General features: G+C 39.3%; 1 protein-coding gene across 2 annotated transcripts in view; it reads right to left on the reverse strand.

Annotated features, from left to right (window-relative positions):
- Positions 1–23,391, reverse strand: part of UHRF2 (ubiquitin like with PHD and ring finger domains 2) — a 126,446-nt gene that overhangs the window by 24,762 nt on the left and 78,293 nt on the right. For both annotated transcript variants that reach the window (XM_075827316.1, XM_075827307.1), the window contains exons 5-8: positions 20,087–20,305; positions 4,138–4,247; positions 3,299–3,485; positions 2,281–2,404 (exon numbers count right to left, since the gene is read on the reverse strand). In XM_075827316.1, coding sequence (XP_075683431.1) covers positions 2,281–2,404; positions 3,299–3,485; positions 4,138–4,247; positions 20,087–20,305 — 640 coding nt within the window. The remainder of the gene's footprint in view (positions 1–2,280; positions 2,405–3,298; positions 3,486–4,137; positions 4,248–20,086; positions 20,306–23,391) is intronic.

Consider the following 23,391-nt stretch of genomic DNA (forward strand, 5'->3'; position numbering starts at 1 on the left):
GCGTGTGTGTATATCTATATATATATATATATATATATATACATACATACAGTGAAAGAAATAAGTATTTGATCCCTTGCTGATTTTGTAAGTTTGCCCACTGTCAAAGACATGAACAGTCTAGAATTTTTAGGCTAGGTTAATTTTACCAGTGAGAGATAGATTATATAAAAAAAATAACAAAAAATAACATTGTCAAAATTATATATATTTATTAGCATTTTGCACAGAGAAAAAAGTATTTGATCCCTTTGGCAAACAAGACTTAATACTTGGTGGCAAAACTCTTGTTTTCAAGCACAGCAGTCAGACGTTTTTTGTAGTTGATGATGAGGTTTGCACACATGTTAGATGGAATTTTGGCCCACTCCTCTTTACAGATCATCTGTAAATCATTAAGATTTCGAGGCTGACGCTTGGCAACTCGGATCTTCAGCTCCCTCCATAAGTTTCGATGGGATTAAGGTCTAGAGACTGGCTAGGCCACTCCATGACCTTAATGTGCTTCTTTTTGAGCCACTCCTTTGTTGCCTTGGCTGTATGTTTCGGGTCATTGTCGTGCTGGAAGACCCAGCCACGAGCCATTTTTAATGTCCTGGTGGAGGGAAGGAGGTTGTCACTCAGGATTTGACGGTACATGGCTCCATCCATTCTCCCATTGATGCGGTGAAGTAGTCCTGTGCCCTTAGTAGAGAAACGCCCCCAAAACATAATGTTTCCACCTCCATGCTTGACAGTGGGGACGGTGTTCTTTGGGTCATAGGCAGCATTTCTCTTCCTCCAAACACGGCGAGTTGAGTTAATGCCAAAGAGCTCAATTTTAGTCTCATCTGACCACAGCACCTTCTCCCAATCACTCTCAGAATCATCCAGATGTTCATTTGCAAACTTCAGACGGGCCTGTACATGTGCCTTCTTGAGCAGGGGGACCTTGCGGGCACTGCAGGATTTTAATCCATTACGGCGTAATGTGTTACCAATGGTTTTCTTGGTGACTGTGGTCCCAGCTACCTTGAGATCATTAACAAGTTCCCCCCGTGTAGTTTTTGGCTGAGCTCTCACCTTCCTCAGCATCAAGGATACCCCACGAGGTGAGATTTTGCATGGAGCCCCAGATCGATGTCGATTGACAGTCATTTTGTATGTCTTCCATTTTCTTACTATTGCACCAACAGTTGTCTCCTTCTCACCCAGCGTCTTACTTATGGTTTTGTAGCCCATTCCAGCCTTGTGCAGGTCTATGATCTTGTCCCTGACATCCTTAGAAAGCTCTTTGGTCTTGCCCATGTTGTAGAGGTTAGAGTCAGACTGATTAATTGAGTCTGTGGACAGGAGTCTTTTATACAGGTGACCATTTAAGACAGCTGTCTTTAATGCAGGCACCAAGTTGATTTGGAGCGTGTAACTGGTCTGGAGGAGGCTGAACTCTTAATAATTGGTAGGGGATCAAATACTTATTTCTCTGTGCACAATGCAAATAAATATATATAATTTTGACAATGTGATTTTCTTTTTTTTTTTTTATGTAATCTATCTCTCACTGGTAAAATTAACCTAGCCTCAAAATTCTAGACTGCTCATGTCTTTGACAGTGGGCAAACTTACAAAATCAGCAAGGGATCAAATACTTATTTCCTTCACTGTATACATATACATACACACATCGAATATAGAAAAATATATATCAAAAGTTACAAAAAAGTGTTTGTTTTTCACATTTTTTGTGTGCATTAATTAACGTACTACACTTGTTTATTGTGTCTGGAATCTCACATTATAATTTGTTATTTTTTTAAGACCTATAATAATAAAATGCTGGTTGTGAACTTTTGGGGACTATCTGAACGAATGCTTGTGGGGAAGTGTTTTGGACTGGTTACAAAATTACAATCCATTTAATCCCTTGGCTAGGGAAATAATAGCTTTATTTAAATCTGCTTGCAATAGCTTGGGAATTTAGAATACACAGCAAAAACAGTTCTTTTATGTTCTACCTTTAGGACTGGATTTGATCAAACGTCTCAGGGCTATAACCTAGAAATTTATTTATGGGTAGTTTCTTCTAAGAATGTTATGATGAATGATAGTATCAGACTACAGACATTTGTGAAAAATTCACCTATCTTAAGCAAAGTGTTTTTTCTTCACAACTAATACATTATTCAAGGCTTGCAAAGAGGCAATGCACATACTGTACACCACATGGAAATGGGAGAAGGATATGTAAATTTCACAATAAACTAAAAAGTGTATTAAATGAACGTGTAAAGAGTAGTGTACCTTGCCCCAGTCTCTTTGGCTCTCAGTGCTTGCTGATGGCATCTTTGCCTTCTTTTTGCTTTGCTTCAGTTTTTCACCAGCCTTCACCACCTCAGTCGCATCATTTTTGCAGGAAGGGCAATACCTGCAAGAAGAAATTGTTTTGTGAGGAACAAAGAAATAAAGAATAAAAAAAACCAAGGCTCAGATAGACATGCTATCTATTTTGACTGGATTCCAGGACAAAAAAATAAAAAAAGACGCATGAGCTTTGTACTAATATTTTCTTTCACCAGTTAAAAGGAAGACATTCAACGTTAGCTGCTTTGAAGCCCTGCTCTTCCCTTCCAAGACAGATGCTTTCCCTCTACTCCTTATATCAGCTCAATTTCTATGTCATGTAAAACTCACAAATTCTGTATTCCACAAAATCAAACACAAATATTATTCCATCCTTTCCTACTTCTAAAATAAGGACATCATGAACATGCCTCCCAATAAAAATACAGTACAATGCTCAGAACCCTTTTAAACCCACTTACTATATGGTAACACTCTACCTATAGTTTTATATTGACCGAATTGTAGAAATGGGTTACCTTCAACATCTTACTTCTTAATAAGTTAACACCCGGCCAGCTTTAAACAAAGAAATGAGTGAACTTTACACATCAAATTAAAAGGGTATCTGACGTGACTGGTAGATCACGAAACAAACATTTTATTTATTTATTTTCAATACGGACTGTGAATGCACTATCCTTATAAGCTCCCGGCAGCTGTAAAGCTAGGGACTCAAAGGAAACAACTTTTGCACCCTCTATAAACAGAAAATAACACTTACAAACACGGTTTCTAAACCTCCTATAGCGTCATATGGAGCGGCAGAACCTTCAATGGACCGCCACTTAGTACAACTCCTCAGGACGCCCACTGCTCTAGAATTTATCACCTATCCAATGGAACGGGGATAGATATAAATGGCTGGAATACCCTTTTAACAGGCTAAAATAGAAATCACATAACATAAGGAATATACCAGTCTTCATCTTCAGGTATCTTGGCCAGTGGGGGATTTAGGCAGTAGATGTGGTAAGCCATGTTGCATTCATCACATAAAAGCTGCATGTGTGCATCCTGCTTCCCACCGCATAAGTAACATGAGCAGAACCGGCATTCTGCATTGGGGTCTGCTTTGCAATGCTTACATTCAGGACCACTCTTCCCTGTAAAAAAAAATATTTCTGCTGTTTAGACATTTCTGATTTTTCTAAGAACATGGACATGACAAAAAATGGTTCTGTATCAAACAGCTTATGGCTTGCTAAGAAAAATCTGTGCATTTAGGGGTACTCATAGTTAAACAGCTACCTAAGGGAGCAGGCTAATGTGGAACTCCAGCCCCCTCGCCCCACTTACTTATTGAGGTTCATTTGGTTCAGCATATATGTGGGAATTACGTTATAATTTTCTTACTTTAGGTGTAGTTGCTTTAGTTGTTTTTAGTTTATAACTAATATGTCCTTGCTATAGTGAAAATTTTAAACACATACACTCTTGCTGGTGAGGGAGGTATACAGTAGACAAAGTCATTGAAGCACTATACTTATAAGCCCCAATGGCAAGGGCCTATAACCCTAGTGCTGTGTTCCCCAATGATATCAATGAGAAACATAATTTTGAGACCACAACTGGAATTACGCTTTAATAGATTTGTGTGAAATTAACAAAACAGAAGCCTGTACTATAGGCATAACATAAAAAAATTATATAATTCAATGTCAAAGGAAAATTATTGTTTTCTTTAGGCAAAATTTATGTCTGGTATGTTCATGAGCACATAAAAAAAAATACTATACCCTTTATCGATCAACTTACTTTTAAATTCTCCATCTCCAGATGAAAGAGGATAAGCCCCGGGCTTCTCTATCTTGTATATCTCATCAGGGAAAATGACCTTACAATCATTTATTGAATCATCAGGACCGCTGAAATATAAAAATGTAAATATAATAATAATAATATTAATAAAATCCCTACTATGCAAACTCAGCAACAAAGTATGGATAATAAAAATTAGGAATAACATGGGAAAAAGGTCAAGGACCAATTATAATGCTAGTAAATATTTTAGGATGTGAAGGTTCATAAAATTACCAATCAACCTACAATTTAAGTTGCCACTTTATATTGCTTCTATGGAGAGAATATACAAACCTACATTTATTCATATATTGATTACTACTGTTTCAATGAATGGTTTTGTTTGTGATTATGTGTTAAAAGGGTATGCCGGTCTTAACCCCTTAACTCCTTCAGGACTGAGCCTGTTTTGGCCTTCAGGACAAAGCCGATTTTTCAAATCTGACATGTGTCACTTTATGTGGTAATAACTCCGGAATGCTTTTACCTATCCAAGTGATTCTGAGATTGTTTTCTCGTGACATATTGTACTTTATGTTAGGGAAAAAATTTGGTCGATAAATTCAATATTTTTTTGTAAAAAACACCAAGATTTAGAGAAAATTTGCAAAAATGTGCATTTTTCTAAATTTAAATGTATTTGCTTTTAAGACCGATAGTAATACCGCACAAAATACTTACTAGTTTATATTTCCCATATGTCTACTTTATGTTTGCATCGTTTTTTGAACATTCTTTTCTTTTTCAAGGACGTTACAAGGCTTAGAACTTTAGCAGCAATTTCTCATATTTTCAAGAAAATTTCAAAAGCCTATTTTTTCAGGGACCAGTTCAGTTCTGAAGTGGCTTTGAGGGCCTTATATATTAGAAAGTCCCCATAAATCACCACATTTTGAAAACTGCACCCCTCAAAAAAATTCTTTTGTAATAAATTTTTTCTGTACCACAGAAGGTTTTACCCAAGAAATGCAACTCAATATTTATTGCCCAGATTATGCAGTTTTTAGAAATATCCCACATGTGGTCCTAGTGCGGTAATGGACTGAAACACCGGCCTCAGAAGCAAAGGAGCACCTACTGGATTTTGGGGCCTCCTTTTTTTAGAATATATTTAGGCACCATGTCAGGTTTGAATAGGTCTGGTGGTAACAAAACAGTAAAGACCAGCCAAAAGTGACCCCATTTTGGAAACTATACCCCTCAAGGAACTTATCTATGGGTATAGTTAGCATTATGAACCCACAGGTTTTTTTTTGCTAAATGTATTTGAATTAGTATGTGAAGATGAAAATCTACTTTTTTTGTGAAAAAAACGTAGAAATGTAAAATTTTTACAAGGAATAAAAGTAGAAAAACACCCCAACATATGTAAAACAATTTCTTCCGATTATAGCAATACCACATATGTGGTAATAAAGTGCTGTTTGGACCCACAGCAGGCCTCAGAAGAGAAGGAGCACCATTTTGGATTTTGGATTTCTGATTTTGCTGGAATAGTTTTCAGTGCCGTGTCGCGTTTGCAATGCACTGGAGGGATGAAAACCGTGGAAACCCCCCCAATAGTGACCCCATTTTGGAAACTACACCCCTCAAGGAATTTTTCTAGGGGTAAAGTTAGCATTTTGACCCCACAGTTGTTTTGCTGAATTCATTGGACTTAGTCTGTAAAGGTAAAAATCAACTTTTGTTTCTGTAAGTACTTAAGACATTTTAAATTTTTACAAGGAGTAAAGGAGAAAAAGCACCCCAACATTTGTAAAACAACTTCTCTAGATTACGTAAATACCCCATATGTGGTAATAAACTGCTGTTTGGACCCACATCGGGGCTTAGAAGAGAAGGAGCGCTATTTGGCTTTTGGAGGTCAAATTTAGCTGGAATAGTTTTTGGGTGTCATGTCGAATTTGCAGAGCCCCCGAGGGACCGAAACAGTGGAAGCCCCCCCAAAAGTAACCCCATTTGGGAAACTACACCACTTAAGGAATCTATCTAGGGGTATAGTGAGCATTTAGGCCCCACACGTCTTTTGCAGAATTTATTAGAATTAGGCCGTGAAAATTAATATCAACATTATTTCCACTAAAATGTTGAATTTTTTCAATTTCACAAAGGATAAAGGAGAAAAAGCTGCCCAACATTTGTAAACCAATTTCTCCCGAGTACGGCTATACCTCACTTGTGGTCATAAATGTTTTTTTCATTAGAAAGTAATTAACCCTTTCCGAACTGATCCATGTTTTTCTTTTTCTTTTTTCCTTCCCGCTTTCCGAGAGCCACAACTTTTTTATTTTTCCGTCAATAGAGTGGTGTGAGGGCTTATTTTTTGCGGGACGAGCTGTAGTTTTTATTGGTATCATTTTTTGGTACATAAGACTTTTTGAGCACTTTTTATGACATATTTTGGTAGAGCCAAGGTGACCAAAAAACTGCGATTTTGCCGTTTAAAACTCTTTATATTTCACGGCGTTCACCGTGCGAGTTCAATAAAGGTATATTGTAATAGCTTGGACTTTTACGGATGCAGCGTTACCAATTTTGTGTATTTTTTTACATTACTTTAGAGAATTAATGTGCAAAGGGTTTCTTTTTGGACTTTAAATATTTATTTAATTTTTTCCACTAATAATAACTATTTACTTTTGTTTTTACATATTTTATTAGTCCCCATAGGAGACTTGAACCAGCGGTTTAATGCGCAGCTGATGGTGCATAGTGAAAATGTCAATTTTCCACTGATGTGCCATTTTAGTGCACTATATGTTGTGCCCAGTTTGTGGCACAAATACCTCATAAAATATTAACCGGGTTCTCCCGGGTATGGCGATGCCATATCGGTGGACGTAAACGGCTGTTTGGGCACGCTGTAGGGCTCAGAAGGGGGGGAGCGGCATTTGGCATTTGAAGCGCAGATTTTGCTTGGTAGTAGCTCTGGCGTTTTGCTGGTATTTCAGTTTATAATGTGGGGGCATATGTAGGCTGGGCAGAGTACATCAGGGGCATAACATAAGAGGGTATAATAATGGGGTAAATAAATAATAATCTGCAGATATGTGGCCAGTGTCGCACTTATAAATGGCACCCGATCCTATCCGCTTTTGGAATGCTGCACATTTTGCATCGCCATAATCTGGGAGCCGGAACTTTTTTTTATTTTTTCACCACCGGAGCTGCGTGAGGGCTTATTTTTTGCGGGACAATCTGTAATTTTCATTGGTACCATTTTGGGGTACACTTTTTATTCCATTTTTCGGCAAGCCAGGTGACCAAAAACCATCAATTCTGACAATGATTTTTATTTATTTTTTACGGCGTTTACCCTGGGCCATAAATTACCATTATATTTTATTCTGCGGGTCGGTACGATTAGGCGATACCATATGTATATAGTTTTTTTATGTTTTGCAGCTTTTGCGCAATAAAATCACTTATTTAGAAAATAAATTATTTTTTGTGTCACCATATTCTGAGAGCCATAACTTTTTTATTTTTCAGTAAAAAAAGCTGTGTAAGGGTTTGTTTTTTGCGGGACGGGTTGTAGTTTGTATCGGTACTATTTTGGCGTACATGCGACTTTTTGATCACTTTTTATTGTATATTTTGGGAGGGGTGGTGACCAAAAAAAGAGTGATTCTGGCATTGTTTTTCGTTTATTTTATTTGCGGTGTTCACCGTGCGGGGAAAATAATATTAGCGTTTTATAGATGGGGTCGTTACGAACGCGGTGATACCAAATATGTGTACTTTTTTTTTTACGTGTTAATTTTTTACCTATAACAAAAGACTTATTATAGGAAAAAAAGCAGTTCTTGTTTATGTCACTTATAACTTTTATTTTTACACTTTTTTTTAAAACATTTTTATTCTTTTTTTTACTTTTTTCACTTGTCCCACTAGGGGACACTTAGACTTGCAGCTTTGATCGCTGCTAGAGTACATTACACTACCTACGTAGTGTAATGTATTCTAACTGTCATTGTGACTGGTCCTCATAGGCTTCTGTACATGGCAGCCCGGAAGCCATTGTCTGGCGTCTGGTTGCCATGGGTACCATCGCCAGCCCCCGTGATTTAATGTGAGGGCTGCCGATCAGCGCTAAACACCTTAATTGTGGCGTTCAAGATCGAACGCCACAATCAAGGGGTTAACTGCCGAAATCAGCGGCGATGGTCCGCTGATCGGCAACGGGGAATGCAGGGCAGACACCCTGCACAGTTAACCGCCGCTGCGGTGAAGCGCCGCGTGGCAGTTAACTGTCAAAGCACAGACGTAACTGCACGTCAAGGTGCGCGAACTTACGGCACACATCGACGTGCAGTTACGTCAAGGTGCGGGAAGGGGTTAAGGACGCAGCCACTTTTGGACAAAATGACACAGCCTAATTTTTTAAATCTGACGTGTCCCTTTATGTGGTAATAACTCTGGAATGCTTTTACCTATCCAAGCGATTCTGAGATTGTTTTCTCGTGACATATTGTACTTTATGTTAGTGAAAAAATGTGGTCAATAAATGCAATATTTTTTGCGAAAATTTGCAAAAATTAGCGTTTTTTCTAAATTCAAATGTATTTGCTTGTAAGACAGATAGTTATACCACACAAAATAGTTACTAGTTTACATTTCCCATATGTCGACTTTATGTTTGCATCATTTTTTGAACATCCTTTTATTTTTTAGGACGTTACAAGGCTTATAAGTTTAGCAGCAATTTCTCACATTTTCAAGAAAATTTCAAAAGCCTATTTTTTTAGGGAACAGTTCAGATCTGAAGTAGTTTTGAGGGCCTTATATATTAGGAACCCCCACAAATCACGCCATTTTAAAAACTGAACCCCTTAAAGTATTCAAAACAGCATTTAGAAAGTTTCTTAACCCTTTATGCGTTTCACAGGAATTAAAGCAAAGTGGAAGGGAAATTTGCAAATTTCATTTTTTTTGCAGAAATTCCATTTGGGAAACTACACCCCTTGAGGAATTCATCTAGGGGTGTAGTGAGGATTTTGACCACACAGGTATTTCATTGATTTCATTAGAATTGGGCAGTGTGAAATGAAAAATTACATTATTTTCCAATAAGATGTAGCTTTACGTCAGAATTTTTAATGTTTTCAACAAACAAATGAGGAAAAGCAGCCCAACATTTGTAAAGCAACTTCTCCAGAGTACGGAAATACCCCATATGTGGTAATAAACCACTGTATGAATACACATCAGGGCTCAGAAGGGAAGGAGCGCCATTTGGCTTTTGGAGCAGATTTTGCTGGATTGGTTTTTCTGCACCATGTCGCTTTTGCAAAGCCCCTTAGGTACCAGTACAGTGGAAGCTACCCAAAAGTGACTCCATTTGGCAAACTACACCCATTGAGGAATTAATCTAGGGGGGTAGTGAGCATTTTGACCCCACAGGTGTCTCATAGATTTTATTAGAAATGGGCAGTGAAAATAAAAAATTACATTATTTTCCAATAAGACGTAGCATTAGTTAAAAAATTTTTCATTTTCTCAACAAATAAAGGAGAAAAAGCACCATAACATTTGTAAAGCAACGTCTTGAGAGTAGGGAAATACCCCACATGTGGTCATAAACTGCTATTTGGACACACAGCAAGGCTCTAAAGGGAAGGAGCGCCATTTAGTATTTGGAGTGGAGATTTTACAAGATTTGTTTTTTGACACCATGTTGCATTGAGCTATAGTACGAGTACAGTGGTACCCCCGAAAAATTACCCCATTTTGGAAACTAGATCCCTCAAAGAATTTATCTAGGGGTGTAGTGAGCATTTTGACCGCACAAGTGTTTTGCAAAAATGAGTAAACAATAGATGTTGCAGATTGAAAATTGCAGTTTTCCACAGATATGCCATTTCAGTGCCCAATGTGTTGTGCCCAGCTTGTACCACCGTAGACACACATCCCATAAATTGTTAAGCGGTTTCTCCAGAATACAGTAATACCCTATATGTGGTCATAAATTGCCATTTGGGCACACTGCCAGGCTCAGTTGGACCACCATTTGGCTTTTGAAGCACAGATTTTGCTTGGTGCTTTACTGGTATTTAAGCTTATAATGTGGGGGCATACAGTGAAGGAAATAAGTATTTGATCCCTTGCTGATTTTGGAAGTTTGCCCACTGTCAAAGACATGAACAGTCTAGAATTTTTAGGCTAGGTTAATTTTACCAGTGAGAGATAGATTATATAAAATAAAAAAAACAGAAAATCACATTGTCACAATTAAATATATTTATTTGCATTGTGCACAGAGAAATAAGTATTTGATGCCTTTGGCAAACAAGACTTAATACGTGGTGGCAAAAACCTTGTTGGCAAGCACAGCAGTCAGACGTTTTTTGTAGTTGATGATGAGGTTTGCACACATGTTAGATGGAATTTTGGCCCACTCCTCTTTGCAGATCATCTGTAAATCATTAAGATTTCGAGGCTGTCGCTTGGCAACTCAGATCTTCAGCTCCCTCCATAAGTTTTCGATGGGATTAAGGTCTGGAGACTGGCTAGGCCACTCCATGACCTTAATGTGCTTCTTTTTGAGCCACTCCTTTGTTGCCTTGGCTGTACGTTTCGGGTCATTGTCGTGCTGGAAGACCCAGCCACGAGCCATTTTTAATGTCCTGGTGGAGGGAAGGAGGTTGTCACTCAGGATTTGACGGTACATGGCTCCATCCATTCTCCCATTGATGCGGTGAAGTAGTCCTGTGCCCTTAGCAGAGAAACACCCCCAAAACATAATGTTTCCACCTCCATGCTTGACAGTGGGGACGGTGTTCTTTGGGTCATAGGCAGCATTTCTCTTCCTCCAAACACGGCGAGTTGAGTTAATGCCAAAGAGCTCAATTTTAGTCTCATCTGACCACAGCACCTTCTCCCAATCACTCTCAGAATCATCCAGATGTTCATTTGCAAACTTCAGACGGGCCTGTACATGTGCCTTCTTGAGCAGGGGGACCTTGCGGGCACTGCAGGATTTTAATCCATTACGGCGTAATGTGTTACCAATGGTTTTCTTGGTGACTGTGGTCCCAGCTACCTTGAGATCATTAACAAGTTCCCCCCGTGTAGTTTTTGGCTGAGCTCTCACCTTCCTCAGCATCAAGGATACCCCACGAGGTGAGATTTTGCATGGAGCCCCAGATCGATGTCGATTGACAGTCATTTTGTATGTCTTCCATTTTCTTACTATTGCACCAACAGTTGTCTCCTTCTCACCCAGCGTCTTACTTATGGTTTTGTAGCCCATTCCAGCCTTGTGCAGGTCTATGATCTTGTCCCTGACATCCTTAGAAAGCTCTTTGGTCTTGCCCATGTTGTAGAGGTTAGAGTCAGACTGATTAATTGAGTCTGTGGACAGGAGTCTTTTATACAGGTGACCATGTAAGACAGCTGTCTTTAAAGGCATTGTGTTGCCAGAAAAACATGTTGTTTTTTTTTAAATTAAACATTTAGTGTGTGGGTGATTAAACATTGTTTAAATTTTTTTTATTTTTTTCACGAGTCAGGAAATATTATAAATTAATTCTAAATTTATAATACTACCCATTTTTGGTCACTAGATGGAGCTATTCCTAAAATTGCAGCATTGCAACATTGGGTTAAAAGCCCTCGCTCTAGTGAGCTCTCAGCATCCCCCCCTCCTTTATCCTGGCTAGTGCCGGGATAAACGAGGGGTTTGAACGGTGTAACCTCCTACACTGTGTGTCGCCATTTTTTGAGCTAACACACAGTGTAGTAGGTTTACATACAGTAGTAAACACACACAAACACGAACATACATTGAAATCTCTTACCTGCTCCTGCCGCCGCGGCTCCCTCCGGCCCGTCCGCTCCGTTTGCTGCCGCTGGTCCAAGTGCACAAATCCGGAAGCCGCGACCGGAAGTAGTAATATTACTGTCCGGCCGCGACTTCCGGTCCACAGGAAAATGGCGCCGGACGGCGCCAATTTCGAATTGGACTGTGTGGGAGCGGCGCATGCGCAGTTCCCACACAGACGCCGTACACGGAAGTCAATGGGACGGGAGCCGTTCGCAGTCCCCATGGGACTGTGGCTGCCGTATTCCATGTCTGTATGTGTCGTTAATCGACACAGACAGAAATGGAAAAAAAATGGCAGCCCCCATAGGGAAGAAAAAGTGTAAAAATAAGAAAAAGTAAAACACAAACACACAAATGAATATAAACGTTTTTAATAAAGCACTAACATCTTTAACATATAAAAAAATAATTTGTGATGACACTGTTCCTTTAATGCAGGCACCAAGTTGATTTGGAGCGTGTAACTGGTCTGGAGGAGGCTGAACTCTTAATGGTTGGTAGGGGATCAAATACTTATTTCTCTGTGCACAATGCAAATAAATATATATAATTTTGAATATGTGATTTTCTGTTGTTTTTTTTTTAATATAATCTATCTCTCACTGGTAAAATTAACCTAGCCTAAAAATTCTAGACTGTTCATGTCTTTGACAGTGGGCAAACTTACAAAATCAGCAAGGGATCAAATACTTATTTCCTTCACTGTATGTAAACTGGGTGGAGTACATCAGGGTATATGTAAGCTGGGCGGAGTACATCAGGGTATATGTAAGCTGGGCGGAGTGCATCAGGGTATATGTAAGCTGTGTATGATGGAATAATGGGTCGCACTTCTAAAGGGTGTTCGTGGTATTGTACAAAATATCCGCACTCCAGCATTGCCTAATCTTTGACTTCTTCACTAGCCCCATATGTAGCACAGACCCAAAAATGTCATAGTTACTGCTGCATTTACAGGGTCTACCAGTGGGGGCTAGCAAGTGATGACGTGGGGTTTTAGGTGAAGAACTGCTGCACATATAAATTAGTCTGGGCCGTCGTTTTGCATTATTGCGTTCCAAGAGTCATAACTTTTTATTTTTCAATTGACGAGCTGTGTGAGTGCTTGATTTTCATGGGACGAGCTGTAGTTTTTATTAGTATCATTTTGGGGTATATGTGATAATTTGATCAGTTTTTATTAAATTTTTTGGGAGTTGAGGAGACCAAAAAACAGAAATTGCCGTTCTCTGTGCAGTATAAACAACATGTTTACTTTATTCTGCAGTTCGATACCATTACGACCAAACCAAATTTATGTTTTTATGTTTTACTACTTTTACACAATAAAAACACTTTTTTATAAATAAAATAATATTTTAGTGTTACGATATCCTGAGAGCCATAACTTCTTTATTTTTTTGTCGATGGAGCTGTGTGAGGGCTTGTTTTTTTGCGTGAGAAACTGTAGTTTTTATTGGTACCATGTTGGGGTACGTGCGACTTTTTGATCTCTTCTTATTTCCTTTTTTTGGAATCAACGTAACCAAAAAAGGAAATTCTGCCATTGTGTTTTATTGCATATTTTTTACGGTGTTCACCGTGCGGGATAAATATGATATTTTTATAGGTCAGACCGATACGAACGCGGCGACACCTATTATGTATAGTTTTTTGGTTTTTTTTCTTCATTTTTTCCTAATTATAAAGGGCTTGATCAGGGAAACGATTGGTGTTTTTATTACATAAGTCTTTTATTTATTTATCTAAAACTTTTTTTTTACTTTTTTTCGCTTTTTATTTTACACATACTAGGGGACTTGAAGATCTGATATTCTGATCCCCAGTATAATACACTGCACTGCTTATGTAGTGCAGTGTATTGTAACTGTCATTTTACAACTGACAGCTAAGCCTATTACGTCCTGCCTTGGGCAGGACCTAATAGGCTCCAGTACCTGGCAACCAGGAAGCCATTGCTAGGCTTCCTGGTTGCTATTGCAACCATCAGCACCCCACGACTTTTCGCGGGGGGCCAACGGGGTACAGAGGGAGCCTTCTCCCTCTGTCTCAATCACTTAAATGCCGATGTCACTATTGACAGAGCCATTTAAGGGGTTAAACGTCGGCGATCTGAAATAACTGATCGCCGCCATTGCAGCGGGATGTCAGCTGTACATTACAGCCGACACCCGCTGAAGATGAAGCGTGCACAGCTCCTGTGCTCGCTTCATCCCCAGGGTGTTACTGTACGCCTATTTGCGGGAACACACCGCTAAAAAGGACGTACAGTAACGCCGATTTGCGGGAAGGGGTTAAAGAAATAGAAATTGGATTATCAGAAGATAAAAACAAAAATAGATGTTCCACCAATAGAGATCTAATGCTTATTGTCATGTTTAGGCCCTATATACGAGTCCATAAAATCATTGCATATTTGAAATTTCGGATTGAAAATAAAAAACAAAAGTGCCATCCACCCCCTCTAATTTTTATACTCAACCATCATAATATGGTTACGTGTTGCTTTGAAAAGAAAAACTTGAGAAATACTTATGACCATAAGAAAGCTTGAGCTGGTATCTTTACAATAGAAACAAAAACCGTAAGGGCCAGTTCACACAGAGTTTTTTTGACACAGAAACCGCACCCAAAATGGCTGAAAATGCCTCCCATTAATTTCAATGGGAGGCGGAGGCGTTTTTTCCCCGCGAGCGGAAAAAATGTCCCGCGGGAAAAAGAAGCAACATGCCCTATCTTCCGGCGTTTACGTGCAAAAAACTCTGTGTGAACATACCCTAGTACATTAACTGGTAGTTATTTACAAATATATATGTATGGTTTAAATGTAAATGTGCAACATATGCATATATAAAGAAAACATGTGTTACTCATTGTACCATGTACTGGAGAAAACGGCAACAAATGACTAAATCTAGAAAACAAGAAATTTTCTTTAACGTAGTGTTGCTGCAAATGATTACAATATATAAATATAATGTGATGCAACGTGATATAAAGTTATATACTGTAACGAGTAAAAGACAAGAAATACATACTTATTTTGCCCATTAACAATTTTGACCACAAGACATTGGCAACCACCACATCCAAACTTCCACGTAGCATGAAAAAATTCAACTCCCTCACCGGAAACCAAGGGGAAAAATATTACAGAAACAGTCTACAGGATTGCTAGCTATGTGGTGTCCTAATGTTTCTTCTACGCAGCAATGCCTAAGGGGACAGCTGATTAAAACAGATAACGGAATGCCTGTCTCTACTAGCCAACTCAGAAAAGTGGCTATTGTCAACAGTTTTTATCAAATTTTATCAAACCTACATCACGCTTTGTGTGTTTTTAAGATCTATTTTTAACACAGGCAATTTTTATGGTAGTCTAAAGTTACAATACTCTGTCAGTCTATTTCAGCTGTTGCCACCCATTTTTTGTCCGGTAGCCCACATAGAATAGGAAATAGAATTGTAAGAGATGAATAGGTAATAGATAAAAGGGGATTGAAAACGATTGCAACGAATGATGTAGAAAAATAGACTACAAATTAGACATTGTCAAATATCATATCCTGGGACTAGAGTAAAAAAATAATAATAATAATAATAAAAAAGCAGGAAGGAGGTGTTAAATAATTAATTACAAATATTGGCTAGATGATAGCAAGAGTAATAAAAGATGTGGGAATGTTTTGAATAAATGGAATTACTGGACTAGGGTAAAATTATTGTTTAAGGGATGTATGAAATAGAGAAATAGGACAACTTTTTAAGAAATTCTTTGTTTTCCCCCTCCATCTTAGGGGGGAGTTCACACAGAGTTCTTTTACGCGGAAACCACGTCGGAAAACGCGCCAAAAAACGGCCGAAAATGCCTCCCATTGATTTCAATGGGAGGTGGAGGCGTTTTTTTTCCCATGAGCGGAAAAACCATCTCGCGGGAAAAAGAAAGGACATGCCCTATCTTCGGCCGTTTATGCCTCTGACCTCCCATTGACATCAATGGGAGGCAGAGAAAGCGTATTTTCAGTAATGTTCACAATTATTGATGTTAATACATTAATTAGCGTCAGATATTTACATAACCCCCTGAACTGTCAATGGGGAGTGTAATGGCAAGGGGGCGTGTTACTATGTACAAAAATAGGGGAAGTGTTACAAAAAGTTTTCGCTCACCACATATTTACTGCGTTTCTGTTACATTTCCACTGCGTTTATATTGCGTTTGATTGATTTTTTGGTTTAACTTCCTTGTTTTAAATATGACCAAATAAACCTTACAACTTTTATTTCGAGTGCTGGATATACCTTCACTATACACCACTATTGGCGTGTTACTATGGTTGTGACACTGTCCAAACAGCTACGGACAGTATCACAGCAAGAGCTGGAGAGAGGAGAGAGTGTGTGCTCTTCAGCTGTTGGCAGACAAGGACAAGACTGATCTCTCGTGAGAGATCACACAGTCTTGTACTTGTTTGCCGAACTGTCAAGGGGCGTGTCTCTGCTACGGACAGTGCAAGAGCTGAGAAGGAGAGCGCTCTTGCACTGTCCACAGTCTTATCCTGGTCTGCCGACAGCTGAAGAGTGAGCGCGTGCGTGTGCACACGCTCTCCTCTCTCCAGCTCTTGCTGTGATACTGTCCGTAGCTGATTGGACAGTGTCACAACCATAGTAACACGCCCACTTGCCATTACACGCCCCATTGACAGTTCAGGGGGTTATGTAAATATCGGGCACTAATTAATGTATTAACATCAATAATTGTGAACATGTGTACTGTATTAACCCAAATTAAAACCATGTGGGCACTCACCCCTACGATCAAAGAAAATCGTAAACCCACATGATAAGAAACCCCGGAATTGGACAGAGCACAACATGTGATTGGACAATTGTTGGAACGCAACTAGCCACGCGATACTTGATAGATCTCGCACATGCTCCTAAAGACATAGATACTTTTTTTACGTGGAATAACTCGCGGATGTCTAAATAGTCCAAAGGGGACTATTGCATCCCTCTAGTGCAATGCATTAGAGCGGTCACTGATTCACGGACGGCAAGCCTATTAGGTGCCGTCTCTGGGTGGGGCCTAATAGGCTATCATACATGGCAGATCAGGAGGCCATTGTTAGGCCTCCGGTTGCCATAGCAACGATCGGCATCCTCACGATCACATTGTGTCGATGCCGATCACTACAAAGCACTAAGATGCCGCAATCGCTTTTGATTGCAGCATCTAAGGGGTTAACGGCAGGGATCATAGCTAGCTCTATTCCCTGTCGTTAGAGCACGATGTCATCTGTAACATACAGCTGACACCCGTGGCTGATGTCGCAGGCTTGCGTCATCTTCCTTTTGCGGCCAGAAGCCTGCTAGGTCCCGCCCTACTTGGCAAACAGGAGGCCAGTTATGCCTCCGGTCTGCCAGAGAAGTCATCGGAAACCCTGTGATTGTATTGCGGGGGTTCCGATGTGCTTGTAAACACCATAGATGCAGCGCTCGCTTTTGAGCGCTGCATCTAAGGGGTTAACCGGCCGGATTGGCGGCTAGCTCCAGTCCTGGCCTTGAAGCAATGATAGCGTTAAGCGATCACTGCTTTAAAACTGTGTCTGCAGACACAATAGTCTGTTAACGCAATGACACAACAGTACGTCAGTTCGCGTTAACAGGCCATCACCCCTGACATAATAGTACGTCACAGGGCGTTAAGGTGTTAAACAAAAATATATATTTTTTGAATCGCCACATTCTAAGAGCCGTAACTTTTTATTTTGTCCGTCGATGTAGCCATATGTGGGCTTGTTTTTTGCGGGACGAGATGTAGTTTGCATTGGTATACTTTTGGGGTATGTGGGACTTATTGATTAACTTTCATTTAATTTTTTGGTGGAGGGAATGAAAAAAAACATTTTCGCAGTTTTTGTGTATTTCTTTTTTGTACGGCGTTCACCCAGCAGTTTAATTAATGTATTAACTTTATTATTCCGGTCGTTACGATACCATATATGTGTATTTTGTTTAAATCTTTTTTACAATTCTAGTAAATAAAACCACTTTATGGTAAAAAGTGGTTTTATTTTCATTTTTACCGTAATCTTTTTTTTAATATTGTTTATTAAACTTTATTTAACAGTTTTAATTTTTTTTTTAGTCCCACTAGAGTACTTTACAATGCGATCTTCTGATCGCAGACATGCTTTGGTAAAACTGACAGGCAATCTATTAGGCCATGCCTCTGGCACAGCCTAATAGGCATATAGCCAGGGCAGGTCTGGGGTCCTTTGTTAGGTCCCGGGCTGCCATGGCAACCCATCGGCGGTAGTGGGCCGCTGATAGGTGTCAACCACTTAAACGCCGTGGTCGCTACTGACCGCGGCATTTAAGGGGTTAAATGTCAGGGATTGGAAGTTTCTCCAATCCTAGCCCGCACGATCACAATCACACACATGAACGGTGGAATGTGAAAATGGCTGCCTTTCTATGCCGTGCATGTACGTGATCCTGTGCCAAGAGGTTAACCCCTTAGTGACCACTAATACGCCTTTTCACGTCGGTCACTAAGGGGCCTTAGGCTAGGCTGACGCCTTTTAACGTTCGCCTAGTCTAAGTCCTGCACGGGTCTCCCGTGCAAGCTGGAGCCGGGGCTCTGCTGTCTGATGACAGCTGAGCTCCTGCTCCAACGCCCGCGATCGAAGTTTACTTCGATCGCGGCCGTTTAACCCGTTAAATGCCGCCGTAAATAGCGACCGCGGCATTTAACTTTGTTTACAAAGGGAGTGAGCTCCCTCTGTCACCCATCGGCGGCCCGCGAATGCAATCGCGGGTCTCCGATGGGGTGTCATGGCAGCCGGGGGCTTGATAAAAGCCCCCAGGTCTGCCCTGGACATATGCCTGTTAGGACGCGCCGGAGGCACGTCCTAACAGATTGCCTGTCAGATTTACACTGACAGGCAATAATGCTCTGGTATACGAAGTATACCAGAGCATTATATCAGCGATCTGAAGATCGCACAGTAAAGTCCCCTAGTGGGACTAATGAAATAAATAATAAATGTGAAATAAAGATTAATCATAAAAGTTACAGTAAAAAAACCAAAAAAAAAACATTTTTTTTCCATTAAAAGTGGTTTTATTTAGTAAAAGTGTAAAAAAATAAATAAAAGTACACATATATGGTATCGCCGCGACCGTAATGACTCCATTAATAAAGTTAATATGTCATTTAAACCGCAAGGTGAACACCGTAAAAAAAAAACGCAAAAAACAATGGCGAAATTGCTATTTTTTTCCATTGCCCCCCAAAAAAGTCATAATAAAAATGAATCAATAAGTCCCATGCACCCCAAAACAGTACCAATCAAAACTATGTCTCGTCCCGCAGAAAACAAGCCCAAAAAATCACTACATTGATGGAAAAATAAAAAAGTTACGGCTCTTGGAAAGCGACGATGCAAAAACAAATAATTTTAGTTCAAAAGTGTTTTTATTGTGCAAAAGTCGTAAAACATAAAAAACCACTACATATGTGGTATCGCCATAATCGTACCGACCCATAGAATAAGGGTAACATGTTATTTACGTCGCATAGTGAACGGCGTCAATTTCAAAACGCATAGAACAATGGCGGAATTTCAGTTTTTTTTAATAATCCCCCCAAAAAAAGTTAATAAAAGTTAATAAAAAAATTATATGTACCCAAAAATGGTGCTATTAAAAAGTACAACTAATCCTGCAAAAAACAAGTCCTCATACAGCTATATAGACGAAAAAATAAAAACATTATAGCTCTTTGAATGCGACTATAGAAAAACTAATAAAATAGCTTGATCATTAGGGCCTAAAATGGGCTGGTCACTAAGGGGTTAAAGGCTTTGTATCGGACTGGAAAAACATGGCTATTGTTACCTGTACCTGTCCGCAGGTTGTGTGTGTTATTGCAGCAAAAACCCCATTCACTTTAATAAAACTGAACTGCAATACCAGACACCAATTATGGACAGGTGTGGCACTATTTCTGGTTGAAATCAGTTATATTTTTCTAATTCTGTACAAACCCTATATATTTACAAGTTTCCTTACCTCAACAAAATCTTGACATACACTTCTTTATTAGTTCTTGAATTTTCTTTTAAGTCTGTTATTTCTGCATCAAACCAGAAACCACGTTCTTCTGGAGTTTCAATATTGTAGTTCACCATGACCACAGCACCTATTTTCAGGTCACTCCACTTCCATGTGGTTCTCGCTCTTGGTCGCATATTTCTGGTTTCAATTTCTACAATACCATTTTCAGGATAACTAAAATACAAGAATATAAGACATTTATGAAATACTTAGTCAAAACGCAAAGTCACATTTAAAGAACCCAAATTTAAATTTACAAAAATTACAGGCCTTAAATGAAAAATCATTTTTATAACTGATGAAATCTGACTTGACAACAACTCCTAATCAGTGGGTTGATAATTTGAGACAGTTGCCGTTTACAGCTAAGGCCTTCTTCACATCACGTTTTTTTTCTTTTGTCGTACGCATAGCCCGTCGGATGGCTGCAACTTATCCTACTTTATAGGCATACAGTGGGATACGTTGCCCGAACCCCAAGGGCAGAGCGCTACCTGAAGCGATGTGCACGGGAAAGCTCTTGACGTCACTGTCCATATATGGATGATGGAGTCCCTGGACAAGTGCATACGAAGCGATTTGACAGGGAAATCCGGCATTCTGAAGCATATATGGACAGTGATGTCAAGAGATTTACAATGCTGCCAGAGCATTGGAGACCTAATGAAGCCCTATGGACATATGTATCGTGTACATCGGTAGCTTACCCGAATTACTCAATGTACTACAGAAATTCGAGGTGAAGAGGGTCTTAAAATGGAGTAGGTAATGAATATGGAGCCTCACTGTGTATCATGTGTTGAAAGTCACAATGTTGTTGATATGTTCACTGCATAGTCAGTGTGAAGGCAATTTTTTCAGTTTTTTACCTCTCCACATTCTGAAAGCCGTAACTTTTTTATTTTCCATCGATGTGCTGAATGAGGACTTGTTTTTTTTTTTGCAGGACGAGCTGTATTTTTCAAAGCACTATTTTAGGGAACATATAATGTATTGTTTAGCTTTTATAAAAACAAATTTGAGGGCGTGGAAGCAATACCGCCATTATTTTTTTGGTTATGTTTTACGGTGTTCCCAGTGCGGTAAAAAATGACATGATAACTTTATTCTGTGGGTCATTATGTTTACGCGGATTCCAAAATTTATATATATTTTTTATATATATGTATATTCTACTTTTGCACAATAAAAGCACTTTTTTTTTACAAAAAAATGTTTTATGCTGCAGCATTCAAAGACTCATAACATTTTTATTTTTCCATCGATGGAGCTTTATGAGAGCTTGTTTTCTGTAGGACAAAATTAAGTTTTCATTGGTACTATTTTGGGGTACATACTTTTTGATCACTTTTTATTCCGTTTTCTTGGCAGTCTGGATGATCAAATACAGCGATCTGGCATTGTTTTTTAAGGTGTTCAATGTACGGTATAAATAATATGTTAATTTTTTCGTGTGGGTCATTACAGATGGTTACATGTCAGTACTGGACTTGAACATGAGATACTTTTGTTTATACATTGCAATACTTTTGAATTGCAATGTATTATGCCTGTCAGTGTACAGTGACAGACAGCATGGAAGACTTTTCGGGTCGGTGTTGGGCCGCTGGCTGCAATGGTAAGGCATCAGCACCCTGTAATCACACTGATGGGGTGACAGTGTGAGCCCCTCCATCTAACAATGCCACGGTTAGCATTGGTTGCGGCATCTGAGGGTATGTTCACACGTAGTCAACAAAAACGTCTGAAAATCCAGAGCTGTTTTCAAGGGAAAACAGACCCTGCTTTTCAGACGTTTTTTTACCAACTCGCATTTTTCGCGGCGTTTTTCGCGGCGTTTTCTACGTCCGTTTTTGGAGCTGTTTTCATTGGAGTCTATGAGAAAACAGCTCCAAAAACGTCCAAAGAAGTGTCCTGCACTTCTTTTGACGAGGCTGTATTTTTACGCGTCATCGTTTGACAGCTGTCAAACGACGATGCGTAAATAACAGGTCGTCTGCACAGTACGTCGGCAAACCCATTCAAATGAATGGGCAGATGTTTGCCGACGTATTGGAGCCGTATTTTCAGACGTAAAACGAGGCATAATACGCCTCGTATACGTCTGAAATTTGGCCGTGTGAACATACCCTAAGGGGTTAAACGTCCAGGATCAGTCATAGAGGGGGTTGTCGACAGTGTAATACTACCAGCATCCGCAAGTGATTGGGCGGACACAGCTCCTGCGCCCACACCATTGTGTGACATATTATTATGTCAGTTCGCTGGATCTGCATTGTTCCCACGATGTAATAGTATGTCACACAGCAAAAACTGATTAACCCCTTAATGACCAAGCCAGATTTGTCAAATCGGATATGTCTGACTTTATCAGAGAATAACTCAGCGAAAGGTTTTGAATATCCAAGTAATTTTGACATTGTTTTTTTCGTCACATGTTGTACTTTATTTTAGTGGTAAAAGTAGACTGATACGATCTGCGTAAATTAATTTAAAAAATAGAAAAATTGAAGCCATTTTGTAAAAATTAACATTTTTCCCTGTTTTTAACGGCAATATGTCACATATGTACATACATACTGTACATTTTTTTTTATTAAATATATATTTCCATCTCTTTACTCTATTTTGGCAGCACTTTGGACAAATAATTTTTGAGCAATTTAGAAGACTTACAAAATTTAATAATAATTTTATGAATTTTGAAGTACATTTTTGTTTTCCTGCACCAAGCCAGGTTATCAGAGGCTCATAGGTGTTAGAATGATGGAAACCCCCACAAGTGAACCCATTTTGAAAACTACTACTTTATTAAGGAGTGCTGTAAGTATTTTGACCGCAGTGTTTTTTTGTAAGAATTCAAAGCAGGCGTATAAAAATATAATTAAAATTTTTTCACAAATGTGTTCTTTTTAAGACAGATTTATTTTAAAGCAAACATGAGAATGAAGAAACACACCCCAAAATCTATCACCCTGTTTCTCCGGTTTTCAAAAATACCCCCATTGTGGTGCTTTTCTGTTTTCATTCATCCTTTTCAGTGCTGTTGCGCGATTCACGCTTGTCCCACGGAAGTGCTTCCATGTGACATGCGTGGTTTTCACGCACCCATTGACTTCAATGGGTGCGTGATGCGCGAACAGCGCACAAATATAGAACAGGTCGTGAGTTTTTCGCAGCGGACTCACGCTGCGTTCAAATCACGCACCTGTCTGCACGGCCCCATAGACTAATATAGGTTCGTGCAACGCGCGTGAAAA

The sequence above is a fragment of the Rhinoderma darwinii genome, chromosome 1, assembly GCF_050947455.1.
Source record: "Rhinoderma darwinii isolate aRhiDar2 chromosome 1, aRhiDar2.hap1, whole genome shotgun sequence".
Classification (NCBI taxonomy): domain Eukaryota; kingdom Metazoa; phylum Chordata; class Amphibia; order Anura; family Rhinodermatidae; genus Rhinoderma; species Rhinoderma darwinii.